At 49.0% G+C, this 18,187-nt stretch overlaps 1 protein-coding gene across 5 annotated transcripts in view; it reads left to right on the forward strand.

Moving 5' to 3' along the window:
• The window catches only part of FMNL2 (formin like 2), a 113,666-nt gene that overhangs the window by 67,324 nt on the left and 28,155 nt on the right, over nucleotides 1-18,187 (forward strand). For all 5 annotated transcript variants that reach the window (XM_058027719.1, XM_058027721.1, XM_058027720.1 and 2 more), the window contains exons 3-7: nucleotides 3,486-3,566; nucleotides 6,653-6,729; nucleotides 8,669-8,752; nucleotides 10,728-10,880; nucleotides 17,697-17,805. In XM_058027719.1, the coding sequence (XP_057883702.1) occupies nucleotides 3,486-3,566; nucleotides 6,653-6,729; nucleotides 8,669-8,752; nucleotides 10,728-10,880; nucleotides 17,697-17,805 (504 nt within the window). The remainder of the gene's footprint in view (nucleotides 1-3,485; nucleotides 3,567-6,652; nucleotides 6,730-8,668; nucleotides 8,753-10,727; nucleotides 10,881-17,696; nucleotides 17,806-18,187) is intronic.

Raw genomic sequence — 18,187 nt, forward strand, 5'->3', positions numbered from 1 at the left:
TCCGTGGGGTTTGTGCACTCCCAGCACAGCCTGTGGGATTCTCATCCCAAGCCGGGTGCTTCCCCAGCATCTGTGAATGCCAGGAATGAAACAGCTTAGTGAGGATCATGATAATAACGGGAATAGCAGATGGGCTAATGCAGAAAAGTGCCCTGAGTGGCTTTGGGAGCCAGGGGCTGTTGGGGAAGGCACAGTTTCCTGGTTCCGGAGTGAATGTGTTTTCCAGGAGATGTGTCAGGTTCCCTTAGGATCACGTGGAGGAGGAGGAAGTGCTCAGGTCCAGCAGTTCCTCCTGGCTGCTGAGGCTGCTGAGTTCCCCCAGCCCCACTTTTATTCTGTGTGCATCAGAGAAGAAAGTGCTGATTCTGGGGGAAAGAGGCACAGGAGAGCCTCCTTCACACAGAATTAGCACTTTCTAAGCTGTTGTGCTCCTGCTCTTCCCCTCAATTATGGAATCATGGAATGGGCTGGGCTGTAAAGGACTTTGGAGCCATCCAGTGCCACCCCTTACCCTATCCCAGGTTATTCCAGCCTGGCCTTGGACATTCCAGGGATCCAGGGGCAGCCCCAGCTGCTCTGGCAATCCCAGCCCAGCCAGGAATTCCCAGTTCCCAGTGTCCCATCCATGCCTGCCCTGTGGCCATTCCCTGTGTCCTGTCCCTCCCTCCCTTGTCCCAAATCCCTCTCAGGATTTAATCCCAGTGAATTCTCCCCATTTATTCCCCAGAGGAAGGTGCTGGGCCCAGCTCATCTCATTGCTCTCAGTCCTTGCATTCCCTGTGCTGTTCCATCCTGCCTTCCAACACCCCTCCTGAGGGATTTTCCGAGCCAGGAGGGACCTTTGTCCTTGGGAATTAAGCTGTTTTGCTTTGTAGGTGGCTGACAAAGGCAGTGTGCTGCTCCATGCCCCTGTCCTCCCAGCCTGCAGATAATGCTGCAGCTCACAGCAGTCACGTAGGGCAGATAAAGAGGGTTTCACCCGGATTTAGGAACTTTGTTGTGTCTGAATGGCTCAATGCAGGGAAGCCACCCCGTCCCAGCCGTGATGTCACCCCACAGCATTTGCTGAGCAAGGTTTGGCCGCTCCAATCCGGATTTTGGGCTTTTTTTTGTGTATGTGTGGTAAAAAATGCCCGACCTCATCACTCAGATGTGTTAAATCCTGGGCTTGGAAGCAGAGCTGGCCAAGGAGTGGGTGGGAATTGCCAGAAGTGGAGGGGAGGAGCTGACAGGAAAAGAAGCAGGGATTTTTAACTCTTTAATTATGGTTTCTGAGGCACAGCAGTGCCTTGGGAAGTGTGGGGATGCTCCCAAGGGGGATCATGAGAGGATCCTGGGGGATTCCAGTAAGATCAGCCTGCAGCCACTCCATTCCCAGCCCCTGGGAGCTCCCAGTCAGGTTTTTGGGAGGAGGTGGCTGTGACCAGACATCCAGGGTGACTTGGAGGCCTCTCTGCACAGCCTGGCCCTTGCAGCTTCCTAATCAGCCTCTAATATGAAACACTCCGAGCTGGATCAACCCAGACAGCACTCCTAGCCAGGAAAGGGCAATTTTAAAGGCTAATCCCTCCTAGCTTTCCAAACCAGCAAAAAAGAAACGCTTGAGGGGGCTGTAAAAATGTTTCCAGGCCTAGGAGATGTTTACCACGAGTAATTTTTGGTCACTCCTCAGGTGGGAGCCTTGCTGGAGTTTGCTGTTCATGGATAAGGTCTGGAAAGTCCTTTTACCCAAATAATTCCACTCCACAAGAATGAGCAGCATCTTTTTACACGGAGCTGCTGCAGAGATTATTACATAAATACATAATTACAGCCAGGTTTGAAGAAAACAAACAAAACCATCCAGTAGCTGCATCCCAGACTGTTTAATGTGCTCCCTGGGTCTCTTTAAACATTTCATTTTGAGGATTCCAGGCAATTAAAGCTGGTGGCTGGGAAAAGCTCCTGTCACTTCAGCAGATGAGGGTGGATTATTTGGGAGGAGGGATTAATCCGTGAGAGGAGAAGAGCTGCTCTGGGGGATTGGGCTGAGCACAGCTCTGTCAGCAGAAAGGGAATAAATGGGAATGTGGAGCATTGTTGGGATGGGACACTGCTGCCAGGAGGACATGGCAGGGACTGGAACTGGGGGATCCTTGAGGGTTCTTCCATCCCAAACCACTCTGGGGATCCAGAAATTCTCTGTGTCCCATGGGAGCCACTGAGGTGAGCCTGGCCCCAAGAATCCCTGAGAGAGAGCCAAGAAGAATCCATGATTGTGGATGTAGTGCCGGAGCAAGGCACTGCTGGTGTCACTCTGTCCAGAGAAGAACCCTCAGGGAAGAACTTTGCATTTTCTGAGCTGTTTTTTAGATAAAATAGCAAATGCCAATTCCAGAGCCGTGTGGAGGTGCATGGAAAAAGAATCCAGCTGTAAAAGAGGAAAGCCATGAGTGCTCTATGACTTGCAGAGCTCCCACCAGGGCTGGTGGAGCTCACAGAAGAGATTTTCCTTCATTCTTTTCCTGCTGGCCATGGTGGGTTGCTTCTTTTCCAGCAAGCAGCAAGATAATAACAGGAAGAACTCGTGGTGTTCAGACAGTTCTGGTAACTGGGCAGCAGTGTCCTGTTCATTCTGGAATAAGCTCGGGATAATGCAGTCAGAATTGCATCCTGACCTAATAAAGGGAGGTTTCAGATAAAAGAGGAAATTTCAGGAGATTGGGATGAGATCTTTCCTCCAGGGAAAGGGCTAGAATAGCCTAAAGTTCTTCCAAGATACAAGTAGGATGAGAATGTTTGGGAATGCTGTGAGGGGGTTTGGACACAGCACACTCTGCCCAGCAAACAGCTCGTGTTTCACAGCAGCTCTGGGGGGATAAACTTCCAGCTGGGAAAGCAGGGGAAAATCAGGGAGCTCTCAGAAAACAGGGCTTTGGTGTTTGTCACCAAAAGCTGTGATCTTTGTCTGAGGGGGGATTGATTGGAGATGAAGTGATCCCTGCAGGAGGAGCTGGACCCTGAGGAATGGCTCCCAGTGCCAGAGGGCAGGGATGGATGGGACATTGGGAATTCCTGGCTGGGCTGGCATTCCCAGAGCAGCTGGGGCTGCCCCTGGATCCCTGGCAGTGCCCAAGGCCAGGCTGGAGCACCCTGGGACAGTGGAAGGTTTTTTCCAAAAGGATTTTGTGTTGGTGCATGCATCTCCTCTCCTGACCCTTGTCCTTCCTCCCCATGCTCCTGCTGAGCAGAAACCCTGGAACTTCAGATGGATGTGCAACTAAAATTCACAATTCCCACTGAATGTTTAAGGTGTCTTTTTATACTGTTGATATAAATATCAAGATCCATTTAAATCTGTTTTAATTGCATGCATAGATTATCCACTTAGGAAGAGAATGTATTATATATTTTTATATAATGTTTAACATGTATGTGGTGCACGTGTTTTCTGGGTAAGGTAAATACAGAAGAATGGCTGATGTTTATTCCTGCCTCTTTTCCAGGAAAGGTTCCAAGTGAAGAACCCTCCCCACACTTACATCCAGAAGCTGAAGGGATATCTGGACCCAGCAGTGACCAGGAAGGTGAGGAGCATCCTGTTTGTTTCCTCCTGCCAGGACAGTCCTGGGCTCCAGGTTCCTTCCTGCCTTTGTGCAAATGCCATGGAAAGTTGCAGGGAGAAGCAGAGAGAAATTGGGAATTTGGTGCAGTTTTCCAGCTTGGGAAGGAGAGCAGATGTTGGGAAGCCAAGGACACCATCTGACATGGAGCACAGCCTGTTTTAATAATGTTGGCTTCAGTAAATAACCTGGCACATTGTCTGTGAGCTGGGCTCTAGGCTGGCTTTGGCTAAACCCCTGTCTGATGGCCCTTTGCTCCCCCTGGGAAGGGGTGTCTGAGGTTTGAGTCCTTTTCTCTGGGAGTTTGCCTGGCAGAGGCTCACCTGAGTGCACTGTAAGTGGTGGTCAGCTCCATCCATGGGGATCAGCTCCATCCATGGGGACAATTCCCATCCATGGTGGTCAGCTCCATCCATGGGGACAATTCCCACCTATGGGGATCAGTTCCATCCCTGGGGATCAGCTCCATCCATGGTCACAATTCCCATCCATGGGGATCAGCTCCATCCATGGTCACAGTTCCCATCCATGGTGATCAGCTCCATCCATGGGGACAATTCCCATCCATGGTGGTCAGCTCCATCCATGGGGATCAGCTCCATCCATCATCACAGTTCCCATCCATGGTGGTCAGCTCCATCCATGGGGATCGGTTCCATCCATGGGGATCAGTTCTATCTATGAGGATCAGTTCCATCCATGGAGATCACCTCCATCCATGGTGACAGTTCCCATCCATGGTCACAGCTCTATCCATGGGGTTCGACTCCATCCATGAGGATCCGCTCTCATCCTTGGTGATCAGTTCCTTCTATGGAGATCAACTCTATCCATGGTGACAATTCCCATCCATGGTGACAGCTCCATCCATGAGGATCCGCTCTCATCCTTGGTGCTCAGTTCCTTCTATGGAGATCAACTCCATCCATGGTGACAATTCCCATCCATGGTGACAGCTCCATCCATGAGGATCAGCTCTCATCCTTGGTGCTCAGTTCCTTCTGTGGTGATCATCTCCATCCGTGGTGACACTTCCCTGGGGTGGTGTTGGCTTTTTATACTAAGAACTATGTGTACTTTATTTACAATAATTCTCCAATACCTATCACCTATGTTAGACAGTCTGTCTCTACCCTAAACCAGTCCAAAAGTGCCACCATCACAGCCGAAGAATGAGGACAAGAAGAAGAAGAATAAGGACAGGACACGCTCAGATTCCTCCATCTTGCCTCTTGAACCCCCATTCTAAATCCCCAAAATTCTACTTTTTCACCCTGTGACAAATTCACTGTCATTCCACTCAAACCCTTGTGGCTTGTAACTCCTCACACAAAGTTGGTGATTGTTTCCATGGGCTAAAATCAAGGCACAGGTGTCTGTGGCTCTGTGCCATGGTCTCTGAGCCCCTGCCAGGCCTGGAGCCCTCCAGGGCAGCCAGAGGGATGTCCTGGGTCCCAACACTGCCCTGGTTGGAGCCCCCAGGCAGGAGCAGGGAGCCATTTCCCAGGAAACCCTGACATTCCCTGTGCGGACATTCCCAGCCCGGTGAACGGGGCCTTTGTGCTTTTCCTCCGCAGGGTTTGGGGATTGTTCCGCGTTTGGCTTCGCTCCGTGGGCTCACATTGGAGCCTTTCTTACCCAGGGCTGCCGGGACAAAGGACAAACGCAAAGGGGCTAAAAATAACTGCCCTGCTTTCCTGCCTGTGGTTGGGTCACTGCAGATCACCCATGGCCTTTGCTCAGCCCCTCTGGCACGGGAAGGGGTGGGAGAGCTCATCCCACTGGGGTTCCTGCAGGGATGGGAGAGCTCATCCCACCAGGATTCCTGCTGAAGGTTTCCACAAGCATGGGAGAGCTCATCCCACTGGAGTTCCTGCTGAAGGTTTCCACAAGGATGGGAGAGCTCATCCCACCAGGATTCCTGCTGAAGGTTTCCACAGGGATGGGAGAGCTCATCCCACTGGAGTTCAGGTTTCTGCAGGGATGGGAGAGCTCATCCCACTGGAGTTCCTGCTGAAGGTTTCCACAGGCATGGGAGAGCTCATCCCACTGGAGTTCCTGCTGAAGGTTTCCACAGGCATGGGAGAGCTCATCCCACTGGGGTTCCTGCTGAAGGTTTCCACAGGGATGGGAGAGCTCATCCCACTGGGGTTCCTGCAGGGATGGGAGAGTTCATCCCACCAGGAATCCTGCTGAAGGTTTCCACAGGGATGGGGGAGCTCATCCCACTGGAGTTCAGGTTTCTGCAGGGATGGGAGAGCTCATCCATCCCTCTGGAGTTCCTGCTGAAGGTTTCCACAGGCATGGGAGAGCTCATCCCACCAGGATTCCTGCTGAAGGTTTCCACAAGGATGGGAGAGCTCATCCCACTGGAGTTAAGGTTTCCACAGGGATGGCAGAGCTGATCCCACCAGGATTCCTGAAGGTTTCCACAGGGATGGGAGAGCTCATCCCACCAGGATTCCTGCTGCCACTGAGGTGCTGGCACTGTTTCTGCTGCATGGCTCCACCTGGTCTCTCCCATCCAGGAATTCCTTCCCAAAATCCCACCTGAGCCTGCCCTTATCCCTCCTCACCCCTTTAGCTCTGATTTGCCTTGCTCAGGAAGGAGAATGAGCCCAAAGAGCTGATCCAGAGGGATTTCTCCAGCTGTGTCAGCCCCTTGCCATGGGCAGGGAGGAGAGCATCCTCCAGTCCTGCTCCAGATGGGATCGAGGTGCCCCCACCAGCTCTCTGCCACCTTCAGAGGGGCTCTGCAACCTTCAGGAGAAAGTTTGGTGTTAAAACAAAGCTTGGCTTATAAAGAAATGTTTATTTATCTCCAGGCTTTGAATTTCCTTTATCCTGGAAGCTCCAGGATGTTCCTGGGAACAGAAGGGATCTCTCCACACGTGGTTTTGTTGACTGTTGGGCTGTTGGTGCTGCATTCCTGGGGATTTAGAGGAGTTCTCAGTTTCCCCCATGTTTTCTTCATTCCCTCTGTGCTGGGTGAGATGTTGATGTTTTTTAATAGAGCCTAATTGTTATTTTTGCTGTTCATTCCCTTGCAGAAATTCAGGAGACGAGTCCAGGAGTCAACTCAGGTGCTCCGAGAACTGGAAATTTCCTTGAGGACAAACCACATTGGGTGAGAGTTTTTGATGCCCCTGGTTCAATTTAATTTTTAATATTTCTATTTTTATTAATTTTAATTTAAAATTGATTTTATTTATTAATTTATTTCTTATTATTTAATAATTCATTTTTGAATTCTAAAGGTGTCTGTCTTTGAGAATACACCCCCTTTGCATGTCAATAAGTGATGCCACTTGATTGCTAATTATTAAAGCCTGATGGGCTTAGTTAAGGGGAGCTGGGCATCTCAAGAGGATAATTCAGCTTTAATCCTTTCCTGATGGATTCATCCACATTTTTCTGAGGGCTAAGGAAAGGTTGGAGTCAGCTCCGGCTCGGTCAGAGCAAAGGGAGTGAAGCTGTGTCCAGAATAAATATATATAAAATTGTATATGTATGTAATAAATTTATAACATATGCATTTTAAATTCAAATAAATAATAAATAAATTTAAATAAATAATATTTTTTAGAAATTTTAATTTATTTAAAATTTTAAAAATTAAAATTCTAAAATAGATATAAATAATAATAAAAATAATTTAAAATTATAATATAATAAAAGTATATAAATTATTAATATAATTATAAATAATTATTATATAATTTATTTAATTATTAAATCTTAAATGTAATTATAAATTTATATATCATCCCCCTTGCTGTCTCATAGCTTTTACATGGAGCCTGGCTGGGAATAACAGCACCAGGATTTATCCACAAGGCAGCAAATCCATCCCAGATTGCTGCAGTAGGATTGCCAGGGGTTTTGTTTTTTATCAGAGTTTAGTTTTTATCAGACATCCTTTTCCCATCCTCATTCCCACTAGTTTCACCTTCCTGTGGGAGCAGGAGCTGGTCCAGCACTGGGGCATTGGCCAGGGAGCTTTTCCAGTGGTTTTCTCCATGCTCACTCCCTGTGTCCAGCTCAGTCCCACGGATTTTTGGGGACTCTGCTGGGGTTTTGAGGGAATTTGGGATATTTTAATCTGTGGATGGAATTGCAGTCCCAGTGTGGGGATGGGAACCTTCCTTGGAGCTGCTCCATCCCAAAACCTCCTCCCACGGCCCTGCCAGGGGTTCCCTCCTTTTCCAGCACCAGGGATTCCCTCCCAGAGGCTCAGGGCACCCATGGATCCCCCTGGATTTAGGGTGGGCAGGAGGAACCTGGCTGATGCCCCAGGGCAAGGAAAGAGGGCACAGCACCAGTGCCCATATCTCTGGGCCCCTGCCTGAGAGATTCCTTCCAAAACACATTTCATGAAACACCAGGCTGGTTATTTTCGCAGGAAAATGATGAAAAATGTCCCTCCTGAGGAGCAGAATCCGTCAGAGGTGATGGATTCCCACTGCCCGAGCCTGGAATTCCCAATTCCCTCCCTGGATTCCCTCATTCCAGTGGCACCCAGCCATTCCCAGGGAATTTGCTGCCCCAGCTGGGGTTCAGAGAGGAGCTGGGGCTGTGCTGAGGTTCCTTTCCCCCTCACTTTGCCCCTCAATTGATGGATTTTCAGGTTTTTCTTGGCATTATCAAAGCTTTGGAACATAACAGACTTCCCTGAAGTATTTTGTAAAGCCCAGGGGCCGGAATTCACTGCGGCAGGTGAACACCTTTTACAAAAAAGAGGCAGAATTGCTGTTAAATGTACACCCAGGGCATCCATCAGAGATTCTTTTCCTGCTTTTACAGCCTGCTGGAAACCAGGATGAGATAAAAACCGAGCCAAGTCCCTGTGTGAGGAAGTGACCTTCACAGTGCTTGAAAAACCCCTCATTTCAGTGCATTTGGAAAGGCATCTAAAGAGCTCTTTAAAGTCCTCCAAATCACTCTGAAAACCTTTTTTTTTTTTTTTTTGCTCAGAGTGCTGCAGTGGCTCTGTCTCTGTTTTTTTGGGAATTCCAGGGAATCCCAAAGCCCCAGGAAGGCTTTAATTTTTTGTGTTTCTGTCACAGGTGGGTCAGGGAGTTCCTCAATGAGGAGAACAAAGGCCTGGATGTCCTGGTGGAGTACCTGTCCTTTGCCCAGTATGCAGTCACGTAAGTGAGACATTCCCAGCATTTCCTGCAGGAAATACATGGATTTTAGGGAATTTTCCCTAATTCCAAAGGGGTTGAGCATTGAACAGGCTCCCCAGAGCAGTGGTGGGGTCACAATCCCTGGAATTGTTCAAAAAGTGGCATGGAAGTGTTTGGTGGTTCTGATCTTTGCCAGCATCAGTAATTCCATGATTCTGTGGGCCTGAGAGCAGAGGAAATCTTGATATGAGTCTGGAATTATTTCTTCCCGGCAGACAAAAGAACCCCCAAAACCACCTGAATTTAAACCTTGGGATTATTCATCTCTGCTCATATTTTTTATCTTTGGTCTTTGAGCATCTTAGGGGTGGAGAACCCATCCCAAAATGCGGGGAAAGGTGCAGGGTTCCTTGGAAACAGGTTTGCAGTTGGAGTTTGGGCCCAGGGCTTTGTGTTCCTGCTGTGCTCAGAGGGATTCCCACCCTGCAGCCAGGCTGGGGTGCTGGGCAGCAGATGTGCTGCAGCTCAGCCCAGCAGCAATTCCAGGGGCAGTCTGGGAGTTGGGAAGACTGGAAACTGAGTTTCTTTCTGACATCTGGGACGTTGGGATCAGGTTTAGTAGTTTGGGTCATAAATCTTGAGATGGGCTCTGAAAAACCTGTGGGGAAAATCAGCTTTCAGTGGAGATCTTCAGCTGAGACTTTGTTTTATGGTGATGGAATCAGCCCAGGCTGGTTTGGGTTGGGAAGGACCCTAAATCCCATCCCTGCCATGGCCAGGGAGCCTTCCCAGCCCCAGGGTGCTGCAAACCCCATCCAAGCTGGCTGTGGGCAATTCCAATTAATTCCCACAACGGGGAATTAATCCACATTCACTCAGGATATCATAGCAGATTTTTTTCCTACAAAAATGAAAGAGAAGCCTTAGGTTAAAGATAATTTTGGAGTAGAAACTCGAGCTGGGGAGAGCCAATAATTTATTTTTAGCAAGGCTGCCATCAGATTTACGTCCATCACTGCCCAGAAAAGAGATTTGTGGTGGGGCTGCGGGAAAATTTATGAGGGAAAATCCTATGGTTTCAAATGTTACCCACTGGAAAAAACCGTGCACAGCAAAAAGAAATGTTTGTACAAAGCCTTTCTTCCTAAATTTATACAAATGTACGCAAGGAGCTCGCTGGGTTTTTCCCCTCTCGCATGGGGAACATGAGTAATAACCTCAGGAGCTGGAAGGGGAACAAGCAATTCCTGCTTGGAGTAGCAGAACAACGGGCAAGGAGTCAGAAATCAGGGAATCTGGGATGATGGTGGTGATATTTGAATGTGCTGGGAGGTCTCTGGGGCCCGACTGGGATGGAGGAAACCAAAGTGGTACTGGCACAGCTGATTTATGGAGATTCACTGGAGACAGCTCCCAGAACTCCCAGCTTTTCCTTCCAGGCAGGGATATTCCTCAGCAAGCAGCCAGTGTTGGGTTTATTTTGTGTTGAAGAAGTTTGTTTGTTTGTTTGTTTGTTTGTTTGTTTGTTTGTTTGTTTGTTTGAAGATGTGTCCCTGAGGGCCTCAAAGCCCTGTGGATGTGGCACTTGGGGACAAGGCCTACTGGTGGCCTTGGCAAGGCTGGGAATGGTTGGATTCCATGCTCTTGGAGGGCTTTCCCAGCCTGAATGAACCTGTGGTGGAATTTCCTTCCCCTTGTGAAGCAGGGAAACAGCCCAGCCCTGTTTCCCTGGGCTTTTCCATGTCCCTGCAGCACCACAACTCTTCTATTCCATCATTATTCCACCTGCTGGAATCACAGAACCCTGGAATGGCTTGGGTGGGAAGGGACCTTCCCAGTGCTGAGGGATCAGTTGGATTTGGTGGTCTTGGAGAGCTTTTCCTTTTCTTTTGTCCCGTTTGGCTTTGCCCAGTGATTCTGTGATTCCAGCAGGAACGAGAACTCCGCGCGCGCCTCTCCCGCCTCACCCAGCCTTGGAATTTCCTTTTCCTCGCAGGTTTGACTTTGAGAGCCTGGAGAGCAGCGTGGAGAGCTCCATGGACAAGTCCAAGCCCTGGAGCCGCTCCATCGAGGACCTGCACAGGGGCAGCCAGCTGCCCTCTCCCGTGGGGAGCAGCGTGTCCCGCTCCGGCCGCCACTCCACGCTCCGGTACGGATCCCTGGGGACGGCACCGCGGGACAGCTCTGCCCTCGGGGCATCCCTCCCTGCCCTCCGAGCCTGGGGACATGGGAAGGAATGGTGGTTTGAGGTGGAAGGGGCCTCTCAGGGGCAGGATGGGCTGAGGATGTGTGTCCTTGTGCCATTCCTCTTCTCCAAAATGTCACTGAGCGTTCCCAAGGGCCCAGCCAGGCTGGGGCTCCCATCCCGTGTCCTCGCTCTCCCAGCAGCACGTTCCTTCTGTGCTGCCATGAATGGGACACTGGATTCTTTGGAAAGGGCACTTCCCTCCCCCAAACCTGCTGTCACCCTCTCACCCATCCATGCGTGACTCTCTCTTTCCCAATATTCCTTTTTTTTTTTAGTTTTATTTATGGTAAACGGCAGGATCACCTCCCAGGGTTGGCTGGCAGTCACCTCTCTCCCATTCCTTGGATCTCCTCAGCTCCCAGTACTGGTACTCAGGATGCAGCTCAGAGTGCTGGATCCTTTGGGACATTTTTTAGGTTTTTATGGAGTTCTGCTCCATAATCCAATGAGCATTGCAGAGCCCAAAACTGGAGTCACTTCCAGCCCTTCCCTTCCAGCAGGGATGGTTTTGGTGTGCCAGGCACTGACCTCAGCCCTGGGGTTGATGCTGAGTGGCTCCAAACCTTGTACTTGAAAGATTTAATTCCAAGCCTTCAGGGAGTGCAGAGGAGGAGAGATCTGGGGTAGAAACCCAGCTGTGGAGTGCAGCAGGATCACCTGGCTAGTTGATTAAGGGATTTTTTTAGTGTTTTTGGTGATTTTTGCTCCTGAATTCCTCTGCCAGAAGTGGCGGAGCCCAAGCTGGCAGGAGGTGCCGGTTCTGCCGTGTCCTCGGGAGGAGTGCTTGGGATTAGGAATGCCTAACTCAGGAATACCTTACATGTCTCTTACATTGTTTCTCTTCATCTCCTTCCACCCTTTTCCCTTTCTCACATCTCCCTTTATTCCTCACCTGTCTGAATCTCCCTTTCAACATCTCCTCCATTCACTTTTCCCACTCGGCCGCTCTTCCCCCGTTCTCCCACCTCTCCCACGGTTCCCCATGCTCTCATCTCCTCTCACCCCCCCTCAGACTGGTTTCTCTGCCCGACCACCTTGAGCTCAAACGCTGCCACAGCTGCCTGGCAGCCGACTGCCTGTGGAGCAGCTTCCCCTTGCGCTCCGCCGATGGCGCTGCCGCCCGGAAAATCGTCCCGTAAGTGCCATGGGCTCTGTCCCCGCAGGGCACCACGGAGCCAGCCCTGCTGCCATGCCATGAATGTGCTGGCCACACGGGCTGGGACAGCCCCAGCCCCAGGGGAAGGGAGCCGGGCTCAGCACGTGTGGTTGGCACATTGCAGTTCCCAGCCTGGTTGGCTTCCGCAGAGCGGCGTTTCCGCGCAGGGAGGGGAACAGCTGGCGTGGAAGCAAGAGCTGGCTTCTCCTTATCGTGGTGCAAATAGTTGTGTTTGATAGCTGAACTTAGAGCTTTTAGCCCTTGTCCCTCCTATTTCCCCTTTTTGTTATAAATAGAGGCTTTGCTCATACCCGAAACTGCCACGGAAATGGGACCTGACAGAGTTTTCAAGCTCAAATTTTCCTCCTGCCTCCAGAGCCATCTTGGTGCTGGGGCAGCATTTTTGGAATGGGTTTTGGAGGGTTTCTTTCCTTAAATCCATGCTTTAAAATTTTAAATAAATTTTAAAATCTGTATTTTTAATATTTAATTATTTAAAATACAGATTTTAAATAATTTAATAAAATAATTTTAATAATTTAATAAAATGCAGGTTTTAAAAATAAATTTTAAAATTTAAAATCTGTATCTTTTTATATTCTTTTAAAGAGGTATTTTTTAAAAAAGGTGTATCTTTTAAAAATATGTGGGTTTTTTAAAGATCTGTTTTTAAAACGGTATTTTTTCAATAGCTAGGGATTGTGTGCATTAACAGAAACCTGAAAGATAAAGGTAGGTGAGAGATTTTTAAGAAGGGAAGGGTTTTTTTGAGCTATTATAATTTTGAAATTGTAATTTTTATGATTATAATATTGTATAATTTTTATGATTATAATATTGTATATTATAAATATACAATACAAGTAAATATTGGTGAACTGAAGGAGAGCATTCTCCTCAGAATAAGGCAGGTGCTCAACTGAGGAGGGGGTGCAGGGTGGTTTTTTTGGGCAAAACCAGGAGGTTCTGCCCCATCTCTGGGTGATAAATGAGAATTTTGGGATGTGTGGACACACAAGGTGTGTGAGATTTCTTGAGATGGTGGAAACTGTGCAGTGGGAGGAAGGAACCCCAGAATCCCAACCTGGTTTGGGTTGGAAGGGTTTGGACTCGTCCCATTCCATGGGCAGGGACACCTCCCACTCCCCCAGCTGGGCTGAAAGGTTTGGAGGGGAAAGGAGGAGGCTGAGAAGATCTCCCCAGGAAAATGCAGAATTCAGGAGCTGGCCGGGGTGGGCAGAGCTGTGTCCGTGCTCCAGGACCTTCCCCCCCTAATTCCAGCCCCACTGCAGCTCCTCTCGGCAGTGCTAAAGCTGCCAATTCCCTGCTCCTGTTTCCCTGGCAACTGAGAGGGGATTTTCCTTCAGGGGAGGCACAGGGATTTGGGAAACCGACACCAAAACGAGGGCAGGAGGATGAAAAAGGGGGAAGAACCTTGGGGGATTTCAGTGCTGCTTTTTTGGGAGAAGGAGCTTTGCTGAGAGCCAGGCTCTGCTGTCAGATAAATATTAATGCAGGCTTTGCAGTGTCCCAGCCCATTAGAAATTCCCTTTCTTCTGAGGAAAATGTTGGAGTTTTCATGGGGATTGAAGTGAGAAACTTCAGTTCTTCCTCTGGAGTCTGCCGGGTCTGTGAGCAGAGGATGATCCAGGCAAATCCAGAAATGGGCTTTGATAATGGGGCTTAAATCTGCCACGGTTTTGGGAGCTGCAGTCACTGAATTTGGGCTTTGCCATTGACACTTCCACTGCTCTGGGGCCTGGGGAAGTCATCCTTTTGTCAGATACTTCCTAATTTACCAGAACATCTTTGTGAGCAGCTCCAGCAGATCACAGAAGCCCCAAACTGCTGGGATGAGCCAAAACCTCCCTTTCTGAAGGAAATTTTTGCTGTCAGTTGATACAAACCCCACAGTTTCCAACCCACCCCCAGCAAAATGGCAGGGATGGAACCCAAAACCCACCCAGCCCTGATGAACTGCAGCTTCTCCTCTCTGTGAGACCCACCCTGGGCTGCTCTCCTGGGAGCCAGGGGAGAGCAGGGTAATTTTTAGCTTCTAAAAAGGTGAAAATGATGGGAGAAATCAGCAGTGATTTGTATTAAATTGGGGCATTCAAAGTCTGCACCATTGGAGTGGGCACATCCTGGAATTCCAGGAGGGTTTGGGATCTAATTCCAACTTTCCTCCCACCATCCCAGGGTGCTCCAGCCTGGCCTTGGGCACTGCCAGGGATCCAGGGGCAGCCACAGCTGCTCTGGGAATTCCCAATATCCCAGTGTCTCATCCATCCCTGCCCTTTGGCACTGGGAGCCATTCCCTGGCTCCTGTCCCTCCATCCCTTGTCCCCAGGCCCTCTCAGCTCTCCTGGAGCCCCTTCAGGCCCTGCCAGGAGCTCTGAGCTCTGCCTGGAGCCTTCCCTTCTCCAGGGAACATTCCCAGCTCTCCTAGCCTGCCTCCAGAGGGGCTCCAGCCCTGGTTGCACCTCCATGGCCCTAAAATAGAAAAAATGATGGAATTGCTCTTTAACAGATGCGTTTTTCTGTCAGATCTGGGTGAGAAAAGGAACCTCAAACTCTTTATTCCAGCCCAGGATCAGCCCTGGCTCTGCTGGTTGCTGGTTTTCCCACGATGCTGTTGAAACCCTGCCCTCTTCCTCATCCTCCTCATCCCAAACCTCTGGACCAGCCCCCTCCCCACATGTGCCACCCCCCTGCAGACCCTTCCCCTCTGCAGGGCCTTCCCCAGGCCCAGCCCTGCAGCTCCTGCCCTTCTGCAGGGGCAAAGAAAAGGTTTTGCAGTTCCCCTTGCAAGGAGGGGCCGTGGAAATGAAAGAGGAACCATCTGAGTTTAATTAGCAGGGTAAATATCCTGGGGGTGACATCATCTGGGACCTGCAGCAGACAGGAAATCAAAGCCAAGCCGTGCTCCAGCTGCTGGGCCGGGCCTTGGGGAGCAGCGTGAGGGAAAGCAGGAGGAGCTCCGGCACGTCCACCCTTCCCTGGCTGGTGCAGCACAACCGGAGGGGCTGGAGCTGCCCTGTGGTGGTGCTCACGGTGCTTCTTGGGTGAGGGGAGAGATGGAGATCTGGCTCCATGTTTCGCAAGGCTGATTGATTATTTTGATTCATTATTTATGATATATGTTGTATTAAAACTGTACTAAAAGAATAGGAGAAAGGATTTCATCAGAAGGATTTCATCAGAAGGCTGGCTAAGAATAGAATAAGAAGGAATGATAACAAAGGTTTGTGTCTTGGACAGAGTCTGATCCAGCTGACTGTGATTGGCCATTAATTAGAAACAACCCCATGAGCCCAATCCCAGATGCACCTGTTGCATTCCACAGCAGCAGATAATCATTGTTTGCATTCTGTTCCTGAGGCCTCCCAGCTTCTCAGGAGGAAAAATCCTAATGAAAGGATTTTCCATTAAAGATGTCTGTGACACTACCCCACCTTGGGGAGCAAACAGAACCATCAGGGAGCCTTGGGATGGCTGCACACACAGGGAAAAGCATCCTGAGCTGGAATTCTGGAGGCAGAGCCACCTTCTGGGGGTCCTGTACCAGAAATCCTCGTTGGTGCTGGCTTCTGGTGGCTCTGGGAAGGAGAGGCTCTGGTTTGGCCTGGAAAGCCACCCAGGTATGGAGGAGTTTAGGAAGGACATCTCAGCTTGGGAAGGTTCCATCCAAGTGGTTGGATCCAGGCAGATCAGGCCCAGTGCTGGACATGCTGGAGTATCCTTGCTTCCCAATTCTGTTTTTCCAAGCACCTGGAAATACCAAAATCTGTGTTCATGGTCATTTTTGTTGTTTAAGGAGAATTCTCCCCATTTCTTAGAGCCAACAGAACTGGTGGATGCTTCAGTTCTGAAATTCAGGCAGTCACCAGGCACTGAGGAAATTATTTTTCTTCCATCAGTGGCATGATAAAAATCTCATTAATGTGATTTTAAATGCATGAAAATAATTCTGCAGCCCTTCATAATTTAAATCTGAGATAAACCAGTGTAGGAACCGTCTCTGTGGGACTAAAAATACTTCAAAACCTTCTTTTTTTGCTGTTTTTTTTCACATTTGGTGGGATGAATGTGTGGAATTGGCAGCTCTGGGGTGTCCAGGCAGCCCTGGAGGTGCTTCCACACTTCCCAGTTCAGATTCCCAGTTTGAGGTCACTCAGCTCCTGTTGTGACTGGGAAGGGATGTTGGGACAGGAGGGCACAGAGCTGATCCAGGGGGATGTGGGACAGCCCTGGCAGCCCCATTCCCACCAGGAATCCTAAATCCCAAATATCCAGGTGCAGGAGCAGAGCTGGGGGCAGCAGCCTCCTCCTGGGCTGCGCCCAAAATTCAGTTCCAGTGCTCCAAACCCCTCAGACTAAAACCTAAATATAATATAACTAAACTCCTTTATAACAATGTATTATTTTATAATTTATTTTATAATTATTTTCATTAATATTCAATAGTACATGTTTATAATTTATTATTTAATCTACTTATTAGATGTACTTTATGCATTAGTTAATATGGAGTGCTGATCCCAAACTGGGTCACGTTTCCCAAAATCCTGCAGTGCCCTGAGCTGATGGATTCATTCATATTTATGGATGGGGGAAAAAAAAAAGGAAAAACTCCTTGGAGTTTGGGTTTGGGGATTCCTTTCATCTCAGCTGGGAAGGAGAAGCCCAGGGCAGGGATTGTGGGAAGCTGGGAATTGTGGCAGGGTGGGCACAGGGAGAACCCAGCCCTGGTGTGGGACCTTGCTCCTCTTGGGTTGTGAGGTTAAAATGAGGAATTTGCAGGGATGAGCTGGGAAGTCACAATAAAACAGTGTGCTATTCCCTGTTCCTGCTTTCTTGTGGATTTAGACAGGGAATTTGCAGGGATGAGGCAGGGAGTCACAAAAACTCCTGTGGTATTCCCTGTTACTGCTTTTATTGTGGATTTAAACCAGGAAACTTTCAGGGATGAGCCAGGTAGTCACAATAAAGCAGTGTTCCTGCTTTTTTTTGTGGATTTGAACAAGAAATTTTCAGGGATAAGGCAGGGAGTCACAATAAGCCAGTGTGGTATTCCCTGTCTTGCCTTTTTTGTTAATTTGAACAGGGAATTTTCAGGGAATACAAAAAAACTCCTGTGGTATTCCCTGTTCCTGCTTTTTTTGTAGATCTCAACAGGGAATTTTCAGGGATGAGTCGGGAAGAAGTACAAAACACTGGTGTGGTGTCGTGTTCCCTGTTCCTGCTTTTATCACGGATTTAAACCAGGAATTTGCAGGGATGAGGCAGGGAGTGACGGTACACCAGTGTGGTATTCCCTGTCCCAGTTTCACTGGGAACATTCCCTGTCACCTGTACTGGCAGGAGGGGCCGAGGTGCAGCTGGAGCCAGATATCCACATTTCATCCCCGCCAGGAGCTTTCCCTGCGTTATCCCCCTGAATGCTTTCTGCTCATCCTCTGCAGAACCCTCACCCGGTGCAGGGTTATTCCTGTCCCTGGCTGCCCTTTCCCAGGAATTCCCCAGGACTGATGGCAGCGGGATGTGTGTGTGTTTTGCAGGTACAACACGCTGCCCAGCCGCAGGACCCTGAAGAACTCGCGGCTGGTGAGCAAGAAGGACGATGTGCACGTGTGCATCATGTGCCTCAGGGCCATCATGAACTACCAGGTCAGCCCCGGGGCTCTCCGGGCACGCGGCTTGGGGTGACATTGGTGGAAATGGTGAAATTGTCACCAAATGGGGGGGAATGGGACACAGCGATGGGGTTTGGGATTTAGGGAAAGGGCAGTGAGAGCCTGGGTGTGTTGGGCCAGACCCTGTTCGTTAGATGTGCAGTTAAATAGGTTAGTCTGGAGTTTGGTATATTATTAGTCTGGGGGTTAGTGTATTATTATAGGTTATATATATATTATATATTATTTTATAGAAATAGAAAATAATGTAATATAAATATAAATATAAATATAAATATAAATATAAATATAAATATAAAATTAATATTCATATAAATTAATAATATAATTAATAAATTATTAGTCTGGGGTTTCGT

The sequence above is a fragment of the Melospiza georgiana genome, chromosome 7, assembly GCF_028018845.1.
Source record: "Melospiza georgiana isolate bMelGeo1 chromosome 7, bMelGeo1.pri, whole genome shotgun sequence".
In the NCBI taxonomy this organism is placed as follows: domain Eukaryota; kingdom Metazoa; phylum Chordata; class Aves; order Passeriformes; family Passerellidae; genus Melospiza; species Melospiza georgiana.